Source organism: Vanellus vanellus, assembly GCF_965231255.1.
Source record: "Vanellus vanellus genome assembly, chromosome: 2".
In the NCBI taxonomy this organism is placed as follows: Eukaryota; Metazoa; Chordata; class Aves; order Charadriiformes; family Charadriidae; genus Vanellus; species Vanellus vanellus.
Genome location: NC_138906.1, coordinates 42,346,456 through 42,368,718, shown reverse-complemented (window position 1 = coordinate 42,368,718; position 22,263 = coordinate 42,346,456). Strand labels below are relative to the sequence as shown.

At 37.4% G+C, this 22,263-nt stretch overlaps 1 protein-coding gene across 1 annotated transcript in view; it reads left to right on the top strand.

Annotated features, from left to right (window-relative positions):
- LOC309686459 (zinc finger protein 385D) overlaps positions 1–22,263 on the top strand; it is a gene marked incomplete at its 5' end in the record, with an annotated part of 142,847 nt that overhangs the window by 70,995 nt on the left and 49,589 nt on the right. The window contains one exon of the mRNA XM_082499159.1: positions 7,526–7,688. Within this exon, the coding sequence (XP_082355285.1) occupies positions 7,526–7,688 (163 nt within the window). The remainder of the gene's footprint in view (positions 1–7,525; positions 7,689–22,263) is intronic.

Below are 22,263 nucleotides of genomic sequence, written 5' to 3'. Positions count from 1 at the left end.
AAAAAAAAAAAGGAAGCCAGGTATGGGAAGAGATTGATTACTTGAGCTATCTTCCCTTCACTATATATATTTTGACACTGTGTGTGTCTACTTGGAATGCAGTGTGAAGTGTGTTATATCTAGGCAGTTTCTTGTATCTTGCTAAGATAGTTTCAGGTAATGCCATGCTCAATGGCAGTCTACGGTACAAGCAGGTGTGCAGTCCTAAAGATACCGTATTACGGGACAAGGGCTATTAAATAGGAAATTTTGACCTTCTGCATCTGACCAAGATAAAATAGCTTCTCCTTTCCATAATGAAAATATTTGATTTTGCTATAGGATGGATGATGTTACCATAAGAATGGGGTGGATGTCAGTCTCTCACAATGTGCTGCAGGCTCTTGCCAGGTGCAGTCTCTCACCATTATATAGGTGGCTCTGGAAGGAACCCAAGCACAGGGAGTGGGATGGAGCAATTTTCTTAATGCAAAGGAGATAATGAGCTCAAAAAGCACCCATTTGCTCTGATCCTTGAGTCTCGGGGTACATTCATGAGTGTACTGAATAAACACTTTACGAAGGAGAAGAGGGAACAGAAAGTTTTTCTTTCCATGGAAAGAGAAAATTGAATACCTTGGAATTAACACGCTGGGACATTTATTTTATTCTGCCATAATAATGGAGAAATGCTTTCTTTTCTACAGACAGGTCCTTTTTGGTACTTGCTCTGTTATCATATAAAGGGCTCTAGGGAAAGGGGCAAATTGATTGGTCATAGTTTCGGGGGCAAAAACTTTCTCTCAGAGCATATCTAAAAGAAGTCGTATTACACACGTCCTTGGTGTTTTATACCACAGTTACATCTGAGTGCATAATGTAATTAGATTTCTGGCTCTGTATTACAGAATGGTGTTGATGACAGAGTGCAAAAAAAATTGAAATGACACAATTGAGAAGATAAAGGTAGGCTTAGCAGAAGGAAGTAATGACGACAGGCAACATTTATCTGCACTGTAATTGACTGCAGATTGAGTTTGTATGTATCAGGCAGAAATCAGGATACTCTTCTTATTCAATATGAAACATGTCATCGTGTTGACATCACCTTTAAAAATTACATTATATAACTTCACTTAATCTCCTATTCTGCAAAGGCTCGCACTGGTACTTAGCTTGTTTGTCTCTTGTCCTGTAAGTCTGTGAAGCTCTGCTTTCAGGAGTTCCTCTGTTTTCCAGAAAATAAGCATAGGACTCGTGAGTAGTTCTGAATTTCTTACGTGTACTCACTGGGAAAAAAAAAAAACCAAAAAAAACCAAACAAACAAAAACCAGTAGGCCTTGTAAGAAATTATTTTTGAAAATTTAAAATAGCCTCAAATAAAAGCTTACCTGCTAAATAGAGTAAATACATCTCAGTGCAGAGGACTGTACAATCCTCTTGTATCCATTTTATGAGGTGTGGCTCACAGTAAAAGCCCTGCCCTAGGCAGAACCCACTGTTGGGCATCTCAAGGCTGTTAGACTTTCTCTCTGTAAACTTCTCCAGTTTACATACTGGAGAAGTTCCATAAAGATCAGCTCGGGTTATGTAAATAGCACATGCCTGGTAGTATACAGATGTCTCAGCTGCATACTGCAGCCTTCTCTGAGCAGTGCTGCTATGGCTGACTGGCCAGGCGTTGGAGTCATTAGAAAAAAATATGATGCTTGTTCCAAAAATAAAAAGGCCTTTTGATTTTTATCACTTTCTTGTGTGCTTAGAACATCTGTAGAATTGTATTTGAAGTACTTATTGACAGCCCAGCTTTAGGAAAATATTCTGTACTCGGAGATGAAGGCAATGTGTAGCATAGGCATCTCATAAACAATTTCCCTCACTTCACCAAGGACAGAAGTCCTCTTGGCTTATGCAGTTGTGTATTCTTGCTTTCTCTGTCTGACCAGCTCACTGACAGTATTAGTTTGAACGGGGAAACTCATTTTTTGTTTTTTGAGCTTTTTACGGTGGAGGATCCTGACATCGGTTGCTGATATATTAGCCAAAATTGCTACTATTGCACTGGGAATAAAAGCAGAGGTGATGGTAGTATCCAGTAGCTGGTAAAAACAGAGACATGACATGATCTACTGAAATGTCAGATAGACAAAAAAGACTTTTCAGCACTCTCAGCCCTTGTTTGAGACTTTCTAGGAGCATGGGCAGACTGCAGCCTTGCTACTAATTGGCCAGATGACAGCATGGAGTAGAGCACTCTCCACAATGGACATCTTTCACAATGCTTTGTGAAATGAGAAAGACATAATGCAGGATAATTGGGCTGAATGTTTGTGAGGAAGATTCAGTGGAATATACTCTTTCTTCATCTCGAATCTGCTCTCATTAAGACCCCACCTGGAGTACTGCATCTGAGCTCTGGAGCCCCCAGCGTAAGAAGGACATGGACCTGCTGGAGAGGGTCCAGAGGAGGGCCGCAAGGATGATCAGAGGGCTGGAGCACCGCTCCTATGAGAACAGACTGAGAGAGTTGGGTTTGTTGAGCCTGGAGAAGAGAAGGCTCCAGGGAGACCTTATAGCAGCCTTTTAGTACCTAAAAGGGGCCTACAGGAAAGGTGGAGAGGGACCCTTTATCAGGGAGTGTAGCGATAGGAAAAGGGGTAACAGTTTTAAACTGGAAAAGGGTAGATTAAGACTAGATATTAGGAAGAAATTCTTTGCTGTGAGGGTGGTGAGGCACTGGAACAGGTTGCCCAGAGAAGTTGTGGAAGCTTCATCCCTGGAGGTGTCCAAGGCCAGGCTGGAGGGGGCTTTTAGTGACCTGGTCTAGTGGAAGGTGGCCCTGGCCATGGCAGGGGGTTTGGAACTAGATGATCTTCAAAGTCCCTTCCAAGTCTAACCATTCTATGATATTCGCTACACTTTTTTTAAAAAATAGGGTTTTTTCTTTGAGCTGGCTTTTATTATGAAGGCATTTCCTAGAGGGAATGACTGAGGCAGGAAAACTTCTTATTCTTGTAAGAATATTGGTAATATGAAGTGGACCAGGAGGGATATGAAAAAGATAGATGATGCAGTGCTGCTGAGTTGAAAACTCCCTGAGGGTAGGAGGAGACCCTTTTTGTCTCAATGCACAAAATTAAGCACAATGTTTTTGTTGGACCAATGCCTAAAGAACATAAGTGAGAAGACATATGATTCACTGAAGTACATTAGTCAGGCAGACAAACATATTTTGAAGACTTCCATGTAGATATGATGACTGTAATTGTAAGAGAATACTGTCTGGATTGTTTAATCTTTCTCATCATATTTTACACATTGCGATTTGCTTGGTAATATGATGCCCTTATGGTAATTGTGGTACAATATTGCGCTTAAGCAAATACAGCTGAGTTTTGATGCTATCGCTGGTATTTCTCACTAAGCACACCTGCATATAGAATTTTTTATTCTTTTATGGTATATGTATGTCTGTGTGTTCATAACATATATATACACAATACAAGTTTACATAGACAAATAATTATTTTATATTGTAACAATTTGGGAAGGTTACAAAATGTAAGGATTAGAAAGGTCCCTGATTATTCAAGATAGATACATGGAACCAGAGGAAATTATTTGTTTTGCAAAAGAGACGCTTAATCTGACTTGCACTGCTCAAATAGGCAGGACTTCATTACAAATAACCTTGAAAAGTGATTTCCTATTTAGACGTCTTGCCATCTCCTTTAAGTAATTCCCATAGACCAAAGTTTGTCTACATGTAATTAGCAGGATCAGAGCCGTCAAAATTTATTTTAGGATCCTTGAGTTTTCAACTTCAGATACAAAGTAATAGTCTACCTTTTACTTTCCTGTTAGAGATCTTTTTCAAGAATGGGTATCATTGCACCAGCAGCATTTGACATATTTTTCATGCTTCATCACTGACTGGGTCACACATTTGCTGACAGTGACTTGTCTTCATAGTGCTAGGGTTAATTCTGTGTATCAAACATGGAAACTATGATGTGAGAAGCAAACTTGGAAACTATGATGAAAGAAGGAAGTAAGCTCTTTCTTAGGGGATTCTTCTGCGTGTTCTTTTGTAATCATGAAGAGAAACAGAATTTAATATTAGAGGGGGTTTAGGATGGCTGATTCGCTATGATTAAGAAGTGTTCTGTAGTACTAGGGAATTTATCCCTTTCTCCTTTCTCTCTTTCATTTGAGAGAACATCTCATTTTAGATCAAACAGTTGTTTCTCAAAGGGGACTGGCTTCCATCAAGATGAGCAATTATAAAAGTCAGTATCCCTTTACAAAACATCGAAAAGGGAATCCTCCCGTGATTCCATTCAGCTTCTGTAAACGTAGGGTTTCACCTGTAGCTTCTGCTCATAACTCGTCTGAGCACAACTTCTAGTACAACTTGGTAAAGTAATTATATAAACGTCTATATATTATCTTCTTGGTTTTTGCAACTCTTGAACTCTGAAGTGTTCCAGAAGGAGAACCCTTCTCACCTTTCTGAAGGGGTACAGTCTCTTAACTCAGTTAAGCATCATGGTTGGCACCAAGAAGTAGGACTAACTTGTCTTTCACTCTTCTGCTCTCTCTCAATGTTTCTTAATTCTGCATGAAAGTTGGGAATAATTGCATTCTATGATCTATCTTATTTTTGTATTTAACCTACAAGTAAATACCATTTAAGTAATGAGTTTTATAAGCTACAAGTAAATGCCATTTAAGCAGTGAGGATTATTTTAGTTCTCTTACGGCTGCAAGAAATGATTCAGTGAGGTACTATATTTTGTGTTGCTGTGCTGAAAAAGATATTTATGGATATTTTCCCATTTCCTACATCTTACTCCTGCAAGGAAAGATAATGACAGACCTGTTTGTTGGTTGTTTTTTTTTTTTTTTTCAGGGTTCCAGTTCAGTTGTAAAAGTTCAGCGTAAGCTAATTTGGAGCTGGTTAAATGCTTAGGAGTAATCTGTCTGCTCTCACGTAGAACTACCATTAACATGCCAGCTACAGTTATATTAAGACAAGTTCAGATGGCTTCGTTTCCTCACAGAGGATGGAGATTTAAACTTTGAAATAAAAAAGGCATAAAGATCATCTCTAAGTAGGGCCTGGGTAAACTGGCAGCGCTCTGTGGGAAGTGAGTAATGGACAACTCTGCAAAGCAGCCATCGTACTTGTAAATTTGAGCAATGTGTTTCTACTTTAGAGCAATTTCATTCATATATTTCAGAACACTGAAAAGGTCACCATTTTCTCCATAGGCCCTCATTGTATGTTCCTTATGCATCCAACACTCTGCTTGAGTTGTGGTTTGTGGAACTGTAGCTGTGAGAATTTGGAGGGAAGAGACCTATGGATGCAGGAGACATAAACCTGGGGTGCTTCTACAACAATTCTGTGAAGAAAGTTGAGCTGTGTGTCAAATTAATATCAACATTCATAATTCAGTATTAAGGATCGTGCTCCGACTACCTTTCCGATATTTCAAGAATGACACTTTTAGTTAGGGAAAACAAACGCAGTCAGAATCTGGAGCTGACTGATAATTAAATTTGACTAGAAACTGTAAAAATAGTTGACATGATAGCAACATGAGGATGTACTGTATAATGTCATTTCTAATGCATCGTCGTAACTTGACACTGGTCTTTCAGTTTAAAAATAATTAACATCTCTTGACTGTTTGTATTTGGCTTACAGTATGTCTCAATGTTACGTGTTGGGAATTGTAAAAGGTGCATGATTGTGCTGTTTCTGTTCAAGTTGTTTCTAACTAATGACTTCACTGTCCAGTGTTCTTTCAATAAGGGTACCTAATACAATATTTACATTATTTTAGGTATAGAGAAACTGGCTTTTCTACCAAACTGAATGATGCATCTCAATATACAGCAAGAGCATGTGTGTATACGCCTGCATACACATACACATATATGTGTCTATTGGTTTAGACAAGGTCTTTCACTTCTTTCCTCGTCACCTTGAGCTTCTCAAATCTCAGGCATCTGGAAGGAATCAAGTAATAGATCTTAGATTAATTAATATATACTCCTATTGTGATATTCACTGGAACTTTCTCTCCCCCCCCCAAATTCATCACATTAAATAACATTAAATAACGGTCTAATGACTAACAGATGCCAGATAATGCAGGATTCTTCTACCTGCACGAGCGGCTCAGTGAGTCAAGTGACTGTCATTTTATGCCTTTGATTGTTTGAATTTGTAGCCACTAAATTACATGCATGGTTTTTTTCTTTTTCTGCTTCCACAATAGAAAGCATTTACCTTTCTTTTATGTTCTAAGTATCTGCTATTGTTTCATGCCAGAAACAAAATACTGACCTTTGTGGGTCCTTGGGCTGACCCAGCATATTTGCTTTTCATTTGTTCAGTTCTGTAGTAGCTAAATTTTTACTATTTTTCAAGAGTCTTAATAATTTGTCTTTCAAGTAAGAAAGGAATTGCTTTCAATAAAGTTTGAAGTTCAGCAGTTAAAATAAGAAAATTTTCAGGTTGTTAACTTATTAACTAGAAAACTATCTTTCTTATAAAAGTTTAAATAATTAGAGAAGAAATAAACTCTGAGTATTCATACTAATTCCAGTGGGTTTTGTATAAGGTTTAATTTTATACTTCAAATAAAATTCTTAAAATACATTTGCAACATAAATTAAATGAAGAAAAGTTGATACTAACTCTTACAACGATAAAGATACTTTCAGTGTGATATATAAATCTAAATAGCAATGCACATACAAATCTATTTTAGTTTAACGATGTCAGTTGGCCAAAATATATTTGGGACTGTGACAGGATTTGTGTGAGCTTTCTCCTTTGAAAGGATGTGCCTGGCTTTGAATTTCAAACACTACCTTTTGTAACAGGTGGACAAAAGTAATCTTTTTTTTTTTTTTTTTTTTTTTTTGAAGAAAGCCAGCTAAGTTCATGTCTGCCTCACATTCAGTTAAATCTTTGGTGATGGGCTTTGAAGAGAGTGAAGAGAGTGTTTTATGTTTTGCTTTCTTTTGTTTGGGCTTTGGTTTTGGTTTGGGGTTTTTTTGATTTGTTTTTTACTGTCAGTCTTTGCTGAGACATTCCTGATACGACTGTTAATAGTAAACTGTTCTTTGAAGGAAGCTTTGACAAAATATCTATTTTGAAGTAAAAAAAGGAAAAGTGCAAAGCTACTGGGAGAAGAGTGCGTTCCTCCCCGTTGCCTGAGAATTAATATATTTTTTTTATGCGAAAGCAAAAGAAGTCTTGATACAAAAGCTAATGCTAGCATGATAGATTAAAACAACCTTATTTTGGTTTGAAAATAATATACTGTATTTTTCGACTTGGGGTTGCTTGAGTATTTTTTCCATTGTTTTCCAAGCATCATTCTAAATATAATTTTCTGTTTGGTCGCTACTTGGATAATGTGAACGGTACCCATTATTGAAAGGTAGTCTGTATTTGTACTAATACAGAGAATGCCGGTTTAGAAATGAGCCTGATTGCATGGTTCATTTTGTTCTCCTTTGTAGAGCCAGGCTGCGGCCCACTACAAAGGCACTAAACATGCCAAGAAGCTCAAAGCACTGGAAGCCATGAAAAATAAGCAGAAATCTGTTACTACCAAGGACAGCGCAAAGACTACCTTCACTTCCATCACTACCAATACCATCAATACCAGCTCTGACAAAACAGGTTAAGCGACAATCTTTGTTGGTTTTGTTTGTTTTGCCTTTTTTTTTTTTTTTTTCTTGTTTAATTCCATGTCTGTTTGGTTATGTGCTTGCCGCATTGATTCATGCTCGATCCATCTTTCTGTGTGATATTGGTTGCGTTTAGTCCTTTCAGTAGGCCAGTGCGAGTATGATAGTCATGTAACTGATTTCTCGTAGCGAAAAGAGGCTTGTCATTCTTTTAGGACAGAATGCAATACTCATGACTTGATTAATTGTTATAGTGGCTAAACTATTACATATCAACTTATCTAAACCTCCTAGTCTATACGCAGTGTCTCTCTATAAATAATTACATATGGCACATTTCTTTTAACCGCAAACAATGTTGCAAATTGCACTACTTGTGTCTAGAAGCCTCTTACAAAAGCATTGCTAGTAAAAACCTAATTTTCATAAATTTCAAACATTGCATTATTTTTTTTAAAATGGCTATTGCATGGTTCTGAGCTGGAAAGTAGCTGTATAACCTCTATGCCACACAATCAGGTAAGTGCTATTGATGCCACTTATTCTGCTTAAATGAGTCTTCAGACTTAAATAATATCCTTTAAATTATTGTGTGGGTAAAAGGTACTCCTTTGCAAATAAAATCTCTGTGTGTATTTGGTAAAGTCAACAGGAGTTGATGAAGCTCGCTTCTTAAATATGTGGCTGTTGTGCCGGAAATTTCAAAGGAAGGTTGTAAGTTCACTGAAGAATAGTCTAGTATCTCACCAGATATGACTGCTCTTGTGTATGAAGGGATACAGTTTGCATGTTTAGTCATAATCAACCCCCCTTCCCCAAACAAGCCAAACCTAGCCACAGCAAAAACGACAAAGCTGTGAAACAGCAGAGATCTTTATACTGGTGCTGAAAACTGCTCGTTTGGAACCACTTCTGATGCAGTAAGTTTAGCATTGTAAATGGATGCGCACTAACTAATGATAGTATAACAAAAACGGACCTTGCAGACATGTGTAGTCCTTTCCTTAAGATACATCTTTGCTATGTATGTTATAGACAGATACCTCTATGTCTATCTTTCTCTCTGGATGTCTTTGTTATAGCCCTTTATTACAGACAGCATATGTTTTTATGGAGGTTTATATCCTAATTAGAGTAGGATTGCTTTAAAAAACAATTGTTACAATATTTTCGTGGTTGTTACAACAACAAAAAAAGAAAATATGCTGAGTACTTTTGTTTCTGTGATGAAAGAAATGAAGCATGGGAGAATAGGAACAAGGATGGGAAATGTCGAAAGTTATTTACAAAAATACATGTGTTTCTAAACATACAAATACCTTTATAAGTTTCTCCTGCTGTTACCTGTTAGCATGTTCAGAACAGTAAGGGGGATGTTCCATGGAAAGAGTGATTTATTGTTTACAAAATATGATCTAGTAATTGGAGGAAATAACTGAAGAAAAAAAGATATCTCTTTAAGCTTTAAAATATATTATTCAAAAGCTTTTTTTCTTATGCTGTGTAAGTTTGAAGGATTTTCCAAGGTGCCTTAAAACCAGTCTGAGTCTTTCCATCAGGCTTTGAATTAGATCCCTGGCAAGATATACGAACTGTCTTGTATCCAAGGTCAGTAGTACAAATCAGTTTTTATATCAGCATAAGTAACAAAACATCAGAAAACGAGTTGTGCTCAAAAGCAATAATCCCCTATGCAGGAGTTTCCTCAACTTTACACATTGTTTATGACTTCCCGGGTTAATTTTATGGAATGTGTGTATGCATATACATGTATACATGTGTTCTATGTTGGAAGTACTGACCTTAATGGCATTCTAAAAGACGCATATTGATGTTAATTGACAAAGAGCCCAAAATCTGGCAAGTTCGCAAAACGCTGAGAGTCATATTCAACTGCTGGCAAAAGCCCTATTCAACCAGTGGCCTTCAAAGAAAGGCAGCCAGTTCTATCCAAATGCAGTTATTACAGATCAGCATTCATGTGACTGGCAGTAGAAATAGCATCCTTGGTGTAGGTTATCCTTTGTAGAATCAAGCATGCGTGCATAGTGGGAGAAAAAAAAGAGAGAAAAAATAAAGAAAGTTTGGGTAGCCAAAAGGATGAAATTTTCTGTTAAGCATGACAAGTTAAAAATTTCATAAATTGGATTTTCTTTCCTTTCCAGTGGTTCTGTGTCTTGTATTCGCTTGATAGAGCTTTTAAGGGTAAAATGATTTCTGAAAGCCAGAATAACATCAGAATATACTTTACTGTTTGAGATTGCACATTCGTAAACGACTGCTGTAAAAGTCAGCAGCATATTCTGATAGTAATATGCAGTTCTGAGGCGATAATTGTACTAATTAATATTATTCATTAATTAATCTCTCATAACTAGAAACAAGTTCCGTTACTATGTCCCTGCACTTGCGATCATTTGGAACAAAAGCTTTTTCTACAGTATTTTCAAGCTCTCAGCTGAAGATTAAGACTTGATCCCAAATACACTGAGGATAGGGTCATGTTCATATCACCTCCAATATATCATGTACAGCGGTGGTTAAATGGTGAATTGCATGTCAGTCACAGCACATTGGTCAGGACTTCAGTTCGCTGGTTCTGTCTACCCTTAGCAGCTCCGGCAAACAAAAATGTCATCAGGAAATCTGCAGTGCTATGCGATGAAGATTATGAAAAAGACCACAGAGTATACGAACTGATTCAAGAACTAAAGCAGCAATTTGTTATGTTGCTTATTCTGGAACTATTTTGTTAGATGTGGTGCCAGCATGTGTTATTGCAATAAATAATGGGAGACTGTGCAACCCACAATGTAAGCAGACTCCGTAAAACCTTTCATAAATGATTCCTGGTGTTTAAACTATGTGTTAAGGAGAAAACATAAAATATGGGGTCATTTTGCTCATTCTGTGAAAGTCACTATTTTTTTTTTTGTACCCCTTTAAATAAACTTTTAGAATTATTAGAAGGCTTGAACTTGAGCAGCCTTTGAGGAAATGAAATATGAAGGGTTATGTTAGCAGTCACATAATGGATAATGCCGTACTCAACACATGGGAACTTTGTTACCAGTTATGATATTTAACAACCTTCTTTCCTTTGTATTTACCATTTATTACGTGATACCTGTAGTCGCTCAGGACAAAAAAACAGAAGGCTTGACCATTCCAAAGACAAGCCCACTTTTTGGTAGTATACAAGCCAGATTTCGGTATTTCTTGATTCTCCAATTCAGGGGTGACAATAAAAATTCATATTTTCACTGCACGTTAACAGACATGCATACATATTCCCTGACATAAAGTTATAAAACGTCCTCGATAGCTTTACAAATTGCCCCTCCTTTCTGCCAAGGTATATTTTCCTCATAAAGATGCTTCACACCTTCACTTTGGCTGTAAGGACAGATACTTTAGGAACACCTTTCTGAATATATTTAGACAGACTGTGTTCTGTCATGCTAACTGTATGTCCTGTCCAGTAAAGTCATTATCCCGCACTTGGATTTTTTGAATCTAGAGTGAGTGGCCAAAATTATATCCATGTAAAAAGATATCCCTATAGTTGTTGCATATGTCTAAATATTGATCTTTTCTAAAGCTGTTTGAAGTTAAAAAGGACTCTCCATGACCACATGATCACGAATTAGGTCTTGAACATTTGGGCTATTTTTATTTATTTATTTATTCAGCAGAGAATTCAGCATGAGTTAGATCAGTTGTTACGATCGGAGAGGAAGGAATAGATCTTTTCAAGTGGGGAGAACATGTCATTGGGAGCTATCGCTGTGGCAAAGTTTTTAATGTTGCTTTTGATGTTACACACACTGTCTTCAATCCTCTGTACTTAAATGCAATGAACAGCTCCTAAAAACAGAGAAAAATGTGATGAACAGAAAAAGTGTGTATCTGGGCCAAGGCATAGACAAGATCATCTATCATTAGTACAGTCTTAACAGCTAAGAGACCCCAGTGCTGTCAGAGAACGAAACACTGGCGCCTGTCCTAAAGAGCTTACAGCCTACACGTAAAATGAGAGACAACTTAGGGAGATAGACACTGTTAATGTAATAGGCAGGTGTTTTAAAAGAGCAGTAGCATAAACATGTTCAAGTGATAAAGGCATCACAAGAAATGAAAACACTGAAGGATGGATTAGAAGGAAAAGGAAGAGGGTTGTTTTTTTTTTTTTCCAGATATTGAATGTGTGGGAAACAGCACGGGAGAAAGCATGAGTTGTCTTATTTTTCTTTCACTGGCGCAGATGAAAAGTCATCTCTGGGAAAATTTTAGTTGTGCTACCCCTTTCCAATCCTTTTTCTTTTTTTTCCTTTTTTCTTTTTGTCTAAGAACTGATAGGATATTTCTGGACAGCAGATGAAACTTACTCCTGAAATAAAAATTTCAATCCAGCTGGGAAATTTCTGGAATGTAGAGAAGGTGGAGTGGGAGAGAGCAGTCAGTTTGGCAATGTCTTGGGCATAGAAAAGGAAGTCAGGAAGGAGAAAAAATCTGAAATTATGTGGTAAATCAGGGAGGAAGAAAGGAAGATGGCATGAAATTGAGAGGTTCAGGAAGATATGTTGGAGTTTGGCAGCCACAAATACTACAGGAACACAGAATTTTTGAGGTTCTTTGAAGGGACATCAAAAGGGACAAGGTGCACCCCTACAGGTCAGAACAGAGTCTGCTAGAGCAGGATGCTTGGTATCTTTTTCAGGTGACTTTTGAATATCTTCACAACCTTTTTCTGGGCAACTCATTCTAGTGTTTGAGCACCCTCAGAGTAAAGAAGAACAAAGAAGTTTTTTCTCGTATTTAAGTCCAATCTCCTGTGGTTCAGTTTGTGCCTGTTGTGTCTTGTCCTGTCATGGAATTCACTGAAAAGAGTCTCTGTCTTTTTAACTTCCTGACCCTGACCCCATCAGGTATTTATACACACTGCTGGCTTATGTTTCACGTGGTGTCCACCAGGATCCCAAGTACTTCTCCACAAAGCTGCTTTCCAGATGGTCATCCCCCAGCCCAGGCTGGTGTGTAAGGCTATAGCTTCCCAGTTGTGGGACTTTTGCATTTCCCTTTGTTGAACTTCAAGGGACTCTTGTTGTCCCATTTCTCCAGCCTGTCCAGGTCCCTCTGAATGGCAGCACACCCATCTGGTGTACCAGGCACTCCTCCCAGTTTTTTATCATCAGCAAACTTGCTGAAGGTGGGCTCTGTCCCATTGTCCGGGTCATTAATGAAGACTTTAAACAATATTGGCACCAGTATCAATTCCTGGAGGACTCCACTAGTGACTGGCCTACAACTTTGAGTTGGTGGCCACAACCCTTTGAGCCTGGCAGTTCATCCAGCGTTTTTTTCTATTATTCTTTGTGTCTTTTTGTAAAAATGAGAACTAAGAAACTGTAAGAAAAAAATAAGAATAAGCTCAAAGAAAACAACTAAAATGGAAATGAGTAAGACTTACCCAAATCTCTAAATTCTACTAATGCATGGCTTTAATATGTTTGCACTAGTTTCCCATTAGGCAAATCACATTGAATTTATGTAGCATGCATTATTCTTATAAAATGTATTTTACATGCAATTAGAATTTTAAAAAGAACATTGACGGGACCTGACTGAGTGCAAAGTTCTCTCTTGCATTTTAAATTGTCTCTTTAACAAATGACAAATTCAGTTTTTATTTTCAGAGCTATTTTATTCTTTTTAAGTGCACTTCATGCCCTGTTCTATACTGTGTCATCTTCGTGTATTGTGCCTTTTCTAATGCATAGTGCATTTTGTCACCCTTGCAACCTTTAACTGTGCTTCCATGGGATGACTCAACAGTCTACAGATACTGGGAGTAAAAGCTAACGCAGATCTGTTGCCTTAACATCAGCTTACACTGGAGCTGGAGTTGGTCTGTAGATACGTAGGAAGCGGCGATAACATGTTGCACAGTATGGAGGATGTCTTACGCCATTACTGTGGTGGAAAACTCAGCTTCAAATGCAAGGAGTGTTTTAACAAAACTAAATCTACTGGATTGCCTCAACCGTTCATTGGTACATTTTGTTTTATTGAATATGCGAAGGAGAGAAGAGCAGAGGTTATAAAACATAATATCCGTTGAGAGCCTAGGTGGAATTTCTTTGACCAAACACAGACATACATATAGACACTAATTGCACTGGGCTCTCCTTAGTGTGAGAGAAAATCATGTCAACGAAGTCTAGGGCACAATTCATCTCATTCTAAAGTAAACTTCTGTAATAAATCAGATGAATGGTGGACACCTGAGAAAAAGTAGAAAAAATGCCTGTGTTGACTAGGTCAGATATAAACTGCTATGCTGATACCTGAAGTTAGGTGAGACAAATTCCAGCCTCAGTGACCAAATTGCCCTTTCCTTTTATGTGCCCATTTTTTTTTCCCCCCACAGGTTTTGATTCTTTTTAACTGAATCTTTAATTGCTCTGTAAGAATTTGATGCTGTGTTCAAAATCTGAGTTGTGTCAGTTAATTCTGCATGATCGTGTAACAAATGACAGTATTTCTGTCTGCCAAGTGAAAATTTTAATATGCTTTTGAATAGCTTTTAGATTTCCCACTGAGGAGAAGAGTTTCTTCATTTTGTGTGTGTGTGTGATTTAAAAAAAAAAAAAACACAAACCTTTTTCTCATCTAATTTTTTAGACATGGAAGGAAAACTTATTGCCTAATAAAGGTAGACTGCTGGAGTATCTATGCTTTAGTATTAAAATATTAACTTCATCTTTCTCATATTAGATTCAACCATAGGTGTCCTAACGTGCTGTTAGGACATTTGTGTCTCTTTATTAGGACATGTGGCTCTTTCAGGTTTCTAGTAAGGAAGCAAGGGACAGTCAGTATGTGTTGCTTTATTTAAGATTCAAAACTTCTTGAAATTGTAGGAAAAAGTTTTGAAATTTAGTGCTCAAATGAAAACTTGGTCATATGAATCTTTAGAGAGGGACAATGTATAATTGACTAGTACTACACCAGTTTCATTTAAGAATATGAAGAAATATTCTTTGAATATATTTATAAGAATATGTTTCTGCATGTTTGTTTGCAATATTTGCCCTTCTCTGTTCAAGACAGGTAATTAACTGCTTTTTCCTCTAATATCATGGATTAGCACACCTTGCTTGCTTTCTTTTATCACTTAGATAGTCAAAGCCATGTGTACATTAGCTCTGTACATAGATGTATTTGTGCAGTTCCTGGTTCAGCTCCAGGACCTGTAATGGGAAGAAACTCCTATTTGAAAATGAAAATCAGTTTCCTCTTATATCTGCTTTCCTTTTATTTCGGCTTTCATTTTATCTCCCTTACATTCAGCTTTTGAGCTTATTTTCTTTTTTTTTTTTTTATTATAAACATACATTTCGGTAATGGCTAGGCTTTATGGTTTATGAGGGCTTCCATATGTTAAGAATTATTGGATTATTTCTGGTGTTGCTTGGTGTAGCTACCCTTTTTTATCATTTACTCTTCGAGTTATGTGCTTAACCCTTTGTTCTTAATGACAAACCACCCTGACTTTTCCTTTCTTAAGGAACGCTGAGGAAGACATACTGCTGTAGTCATGACATTATCGTATATTTAATTAAAAGTGCCACTGCCTATTTATTAGCGTTTTTATAGACAGCAGATTTTCTTGTAATCTTTTGTAACTAAAAAAAAAAAATCTATTTCTAATAATGATACAAATTTCAACTGTATTTAAAATTCAAAATAGCATTTAATACTATTCAAAATCTGCTGCTGGATGCAGAAACAATTTACTGTATGATCCTACTGTGCAATTTGCTGGTACAGCTTAGGCTGTGGGTACCCTTGTATTATTATATTGAGGATATTTAACCCAAGAAGACAATTCAGTGCAGTCTGTTTGTATGACTTGGCTGTTGTTTTGTTTCCATGTGCTTTATTATATCATAAAGTGTGCTTTTGTTTTGGCAATTTATTTCGTCAGATCGCTTCGCTTCAGCGTTGCTTAGGGCACAGCAGAATTAACAGGCTAATTCTGGGTTTAGGCCTGTGAGATCCTGGTTGTAAATTGATTTCCTTTACAAGTCAATGTTTTAGTACACATCAAAACAGAACAATGACCTTGAAGCTTGAATTTATAAGGATTTTTACTTCATATTAACTTGTTCGAGATATTTTGAGTGGAGCATTCCAAAGTGGCAAGTGTGAAATAATAAATGAGGAGAAAGTGCTTGGTGATTAGCACAACACAGATGGATTTCAGAGCCAGCTATAGGACTTCATGGCCTACTTCCCAGTCACCCAGTTCTGAAAGTTCAACTTTTTCTTTTTTTAAATTCTATTTAAATGAAAAAACTTTAAAAGAAACAATAGTCTGAAAGAAATGTTCTTATTTTCTGATTCTCTTTTCATTTGCTTGGAGATTAGAGATTACCAATTCACAGCTATCAGTTCTCTTAATCAGATGCTTGGAAAATTCAGCCCAAACTGTTAAAATTTAACCGTGCTACAACATCTTTCACTTTAAATCACCTATGCTTTGACTTTTCTGTACTTCAGACAATCTGTAGCTAACTGCAGCACAAAATGTTATCAGCATTCCACAGACTGTTGTACCAATTTTGCATTAGAGCTCGATGGTAATTTGGAAGACAATAGCTTCTCTTTTGATCTCTGTGTAGAACTAGGGCTTTTTCTTTCTTTCCGAGTGTAGCTAAGTGGCGATATAAAAATTACAGTAATTTGTGTGTGCCTCAATTGATCATGAATGTGCAATAAAATCCTTCTTTGCTTGCATCTACGTATGCTGACAGCTTCGTCATATGAACGCCATGTGTTTTCCGTGGACCCAGCTGCTTGCGATTGGGATTGCCTTGACAACAATTTTATGCTTGAGTAATCCTGCAGATAGAAACTGCTGTCAGTCACAACATCTGTATCAGCCTATTGAATCCGTATGAAAGTCCGGTACTAACAAAGGTATTGTTCGTAGGTCTGAAAATCATTTTCTATTGAAATATTAAATAGGGTCTTTCACAGCATCTCAGGGAAATGTTAGCATGGATGCTGCATGCCCTATAGTTGTGTAGTTTTAACTACCAGAAATCTTGGGAGTAATCCTCTGTTTGTCAGATATCTGTTTATCAGTTATTCATCAGTATCAGTATCACTTCAGAATAGGTATGTTAAGAGTCTCTTATTCTCAAAATCCATATAGTGTTTCAAACATTTTGAAGAATTATTTTGTATTTCTCATTTCGTCTTTGTGCATTCTGTACTCCACTGTCTCCTAGTATTAAAACTCTTGCTTTATGGCATGTCTATAGCAGAATTATTATCAAAGGAGTTATAACGATTTAACCAGTTTACTCTCGTGGTTTCAGCTGGGAAGAAGGTTGTAGAGAGGTGGGGGTTGATCTCTTCTCCCAAGTAACAAGCAATAGGACAGAGGGGAGGTTTAGATTGGATATTATGAAAAAAATCTTCACCAAAAGGGGTATCAAACATTGGAACAGGCTGCCCAGGGAAGTGGTGGAACCTCCATCCCTGGAGGTATTGAAAAGACGGGTAGACATGCTGCTTAGGGACATGGTTTAGCTGTGGTTCTGGCAGTGTTAGGTTGATGGTTGGACTCAATGGTCTTCAAGTTCCCTTCCAACCTAGACAATTCTATGATTCTATGATTCTTTCTTGAGAATGCTGTGAAAGAAATGTCAATAATGCATATTGTTTTAGTTGTTGCTAAGTGATGTTTATACTTTTCAAGGACTCTTTTCAGCTTCCCATAGAAGCTGAGAGGGAGCATAGGCAAATCAACAGAATGGCAAATGGAATACTCTGTACCATAGACGTCATGCTCAGTATATAAATGGGGGTTGACCAGGGTGGCGGGGCAGGGCGCAGAATCCACGATCACGGCTCAGGAAGGTACCAATTCACCAGGTGGCAAGAGTGACATGTATTATTTTTGTTATTTTCCTTTTTGGTTATTGTTCTGTTAAACTGTCTTTATCTCAACCTGAAAGGGTTTTTTTTCTTTCCCTTTCCTCTCCTTTTCTCCCTCTTCTCTCTGCCCTTCTTGGGGAAAAGGGGAGAACAGCGCGAGCGGCTGCATGGTCCTAGCTGCCGGCTAGGGTTAAAACACGACACTTACTTATGTACACTTGATTATAAAGTTGATGTTTAAATGCTTTACATGCTCATGGTAACATTAAGTGTATTCAACCACGAGTACTAAATTAGACAACAGATAAGGAAAAGTTGCATTGAAAGTTTTAAAAGAAGCAGATAAAGAACTTCCTGGATAAACTGTTATGTTTTTGTGTACATTGTAGGCACTGTAGAAAATCCAGGGGACTAGAAGAAACTTGATGTTCTGTCCGTATTCACAAAAGGTAAACAGGAGGAATCAAGTATTTATAGGTCTATCATCTGACACCAATCTTGGGAAAAATAAAGCGATAACTGACAGGGGCCTTGAACACTGAAGTAAATGAAATCAATTGTATAATGACAATGAATATGAATTGATAGAAAATTAGACTTTCCTACCTAAAATTCTTTTTATGAGATTACATACTTGATTGATAAAGGATAAGTGTGCTGATGCTTTGTGATTGCACAGCTCTAGAACGTGTAGAGATTAAAAATTATCTAAGCTACTAGAAAGATACAGCATGAATACGGAACATATTAAGTGGATTTAAGCGTGCTAACTATAGGCCTTGGAATACAATCACGAGGTACAAGTTGGTGTCAAAATATTTCAGTGAAATCCTTTTGGAATAGGGTTTTAACTCCAGTCAAATCTTACATCATCAGTAACCTGCACGGAATTACAAAGTCTTTACAAATTGCAAATGGCACAAAAACTGGAGTTCTGGGCAAGTAATAAAGATGAGCTGGCAATTCAGTGAATCAAATGCTTTTAATAAAACAAAACACATTGTTCTCAGGAAAGAACAATAAAGAATTTATTAAAAAATGGGGGGACTCCATGTAAGGATGAAGATGACTTGGGAGTACGTGGTTAAATATCAGCTACACAGGAACCACTGGTACATTGAAGTTTCCAGTGATCCTTGTGAAAAAGCTTTTTTTGAGGATAATGGAGAAATGTAAAGATTTTTGTTGCTTTTATTACTGCAAATTAACTATATTATCTATTTTTTTTTCCAAAGAATATCATCAATTTGAGTGGAAACTTAGGGAAGATCTAATGCAATTATTTAATAGTATCATTTAATAGTGAAAGACCTAATGAGATAGACGTATTCAACTTCAGTATTTACTTTATCAAAGATAATTTAAGCAGTATTTTGATTACAGTCTGTAAAAATTTGCGTGAAAACAACAATCTAATAGTGAAACAACTCCTAATAGTTGGGAGGTCTGGCAATATGCGAAGACTGCAAGTGGAAAATAGTTAGCTTCATTCCACAATCAAGACAAAACATTTTTAACACTGAGAAGGATTGTAACATACACAAAATCTCATGTGGGATTCTCATAATCATTTGACCAAAGCTATTAGGTTTGACTCAGGAATTAATGATAGAAGTCCTCCGGGCAATGTTCTGTTGTATGTCAGAGAAAACTGTGGACGTATGTATTTTTTTCTGGCTTCAACTTTATAATTGGTCCTCCTGACTCCTCCCAGAAAATAAGTCTTTGCTGCCTGGAGATTGCGGGTCTTGTGTTTTATACATTTGAGGTGCTCTGTAATGAAGTCCTTTATGTAGCAAATTAAATAGTACTTAAACATGAGACCGATTCATTTTACTTCAGTCAAACAACATGCATTTTCAAAGCTCAATAATTGATTTTTGAAATAATTCCTGCCTAGGTCATAATATTTTATCTTTCTGTGTTTTGCACAGGACTGGACAAGTGAATAGTGCTTGATTAAATAAAATCCTAGAAAATTATTAATTGCTGGTATAGATTTGTCTGGGTAGACAAAGGCTTTATGGTTAAAAGCTGCTTGTACCCTGTCTCAGGGCCCTTAATTTTGTCACAAAATTGTCTCCAGGTAATTAAAGATGTTTTATTTATCTGGAAGATTATTTTTTTCCCATTATTATACCTGCTTTAATATTTTCTTTTTCTGTCATTACTAGACCTATAATAAGCATTTTAGGATATTCAGAAGGATCTACTCGTTTAATCCAGTAGATCTGCACTGATCAAATCGCAGGTAGTAGCAATACTTTTAGTAGCCCATGTTTCCAGCTAAATAATACAGACAATGCAAATTTAAAAAATCGGGCTTTTTTATCACACTTTTCAAATGATCTCATTTCTACTTGCAAATAGCCATTTTCTTACATTAGAGCACTCGAAGGAACTCTTTAGTTCGTTCACCTTATCAGAGTCGTCCTGAGACAGCTGCCATGCAGTTTTAATCCCTTCATTTGCTACATTTTACTTTTTACTATTCCTGGTTCATTTTCTGCTCTGCTGGTTTAATAGCTGCAAGTTTCTAGCATCGTCTTAGCAGATCCATCTGAAAGTTGCATCAACAGATTACCCACTTCAGCCATCTACTCAGATTTGCTTGCAGTAGTCGCCCTTAATAAACCAACATTTCCCAGTAGGGAAAGATGCTTACTTTTTTTTTCCCGCTTTCAAGTTTAAGAAAATATCAGCAGCTGTTGATGGCAATACATAGGGAGCGTGAAAGACGTGGCAGATCTTGCCAAACAACCCTGTCACGCTTTTCCTGCACGTGCTTCCTAGTTGCTAGTCCCTTGTTAACACCACCAGACGCAGGGCAAGGGCAATGGTTTGGAGCAGGGTTCCTGCGTTATCTCCCTCACAGAGTATGACTGGTAAGTGGGCTTCAGCAGCACCATTTGATAGATCATTAGTGGGGACACCTCTGGGGGGGGGGTGTGCACGGGAGGGACAATGCTCACAGCCCCTGGGATCGTGCTGCTCGGGGAAAGTTGTACCAAAGCGATAGCATGGATGGCAGTATCTCATAATGAGAATCAGCTCTTTTATTTGAAACTGCTAAAATTTGGGAACTGTCAACCCAATAACAGTTGACTTTGTGGCAATAAGCTTATGATTGACACTTCTTTCATGAAAATCCACACATGCTAATCCGTCTACAAGATTTTTTTCCTGCAGGCGCAAGTCAGGTAGCGGTTCTTGTTTAAATGTAGATAAATCCATGCATGTTACCTGGAAACCTGGATGGTCAGGTACTGTTTTACCAAGATGAAGAGGGGAACTAGAAGGGCTTTAATTTCTCCTGCTGTTTTCTCGCTGTAGTTTGCCAGCCTGAGGTACATGTTGTGTCATGGGTCCTTCAGCTCCTGCTCCAGGTATCAACAGCGAGCGTGGTAACTGCACTACTGACTGGAAAAGGTGAATTATGCCCGTGGTGAATGAAGAATATCATAGAAATTAAAGGAGTAGATGTAAAGTTCATACTGACAAAACCACTGTCCTGCCAGATTTGGGGGGCCAACCTGCACTTGCACAGGGGCTGCATCTCCTTTTCATGTTTTTAGCAGATACCTGAATGCCTTCTTGAATCTAAGTCAGGGCACCCATTCAAGGCTCACTGAATTGTTTAAAAGGCAAATAACAGTCTGTCTGAATATTCACACTACATAATGGTAGTTAACTAATGTGTTTGGGTAAATTTAAAGAAAAACTGCCCAGCCCGCTACTGCAAATTCAACCCTTTTATCATCACTTTTTTGTTGTTGAGAATTTTTCACGTGTGTTTCCCTGCACAATAATTTGAGATTCTCATTTATAGTTCTGGTTTTCTTACACTAGGGGAATCTTCAAGCTGTCCACTGTGATGGGTGTTCACAAATGCTGAATTGTTACTGGGCTGCGTTTTAATAATCCAATGGTTTCTCTAGCTCCAAGTCAAGGTCCCTGATTCCCTCTCTCACAACTGTGAAGCCTGCTTCATGACTATCTCCTACTGTCATTTTGTTTTAAGCTTTTAACAATTCCTAGCTAACTTTAAACAAAGGAAGAAAATTAATGGAATTTTGAATTAGCCCACTCCTACTAATTAGCATTAACAGTGTGGTTGTCAACACTGTAGCACTTTGTGCTACATTTTTGTCAATCAGTAATAGACTAGAAGAACCATCTGTGACTGGAAATCTGTCTCATTGTTTCCTTCAGGTAATAGTCTTTCTAGTACTTTAAAAAGTTTTTTTAAACTGCAAAACTTCTCTTTTCAGGACACTTCAAAGTAAACCCTTGAAATGAGAATACTTAAGGGAAAAACAATGATGCAGGGGAAAAAAAAAAATCCAAGTGTTGTGGATACTAATTTGGTTTGTCCAGAACCGGTCATTATATTTTGTATTGTCCTCAACCTCTGCCTGTATTATTTTTATTCAGTTTGTTACGGACTGCTGTTTATGGAAAAAAAGCCCAAACCCAACCCACCAACAAACAAACAGACAATCCCAAAGAAACAAACTCAGAGAGACCCAAAACCAGAAAGTTAGAAAGAACGGTTTCTGTCTTTTCTGCTCTTGCATGGAGCTGTGCTTCTTTAAATTTAGTGTATTTCTCTTCCT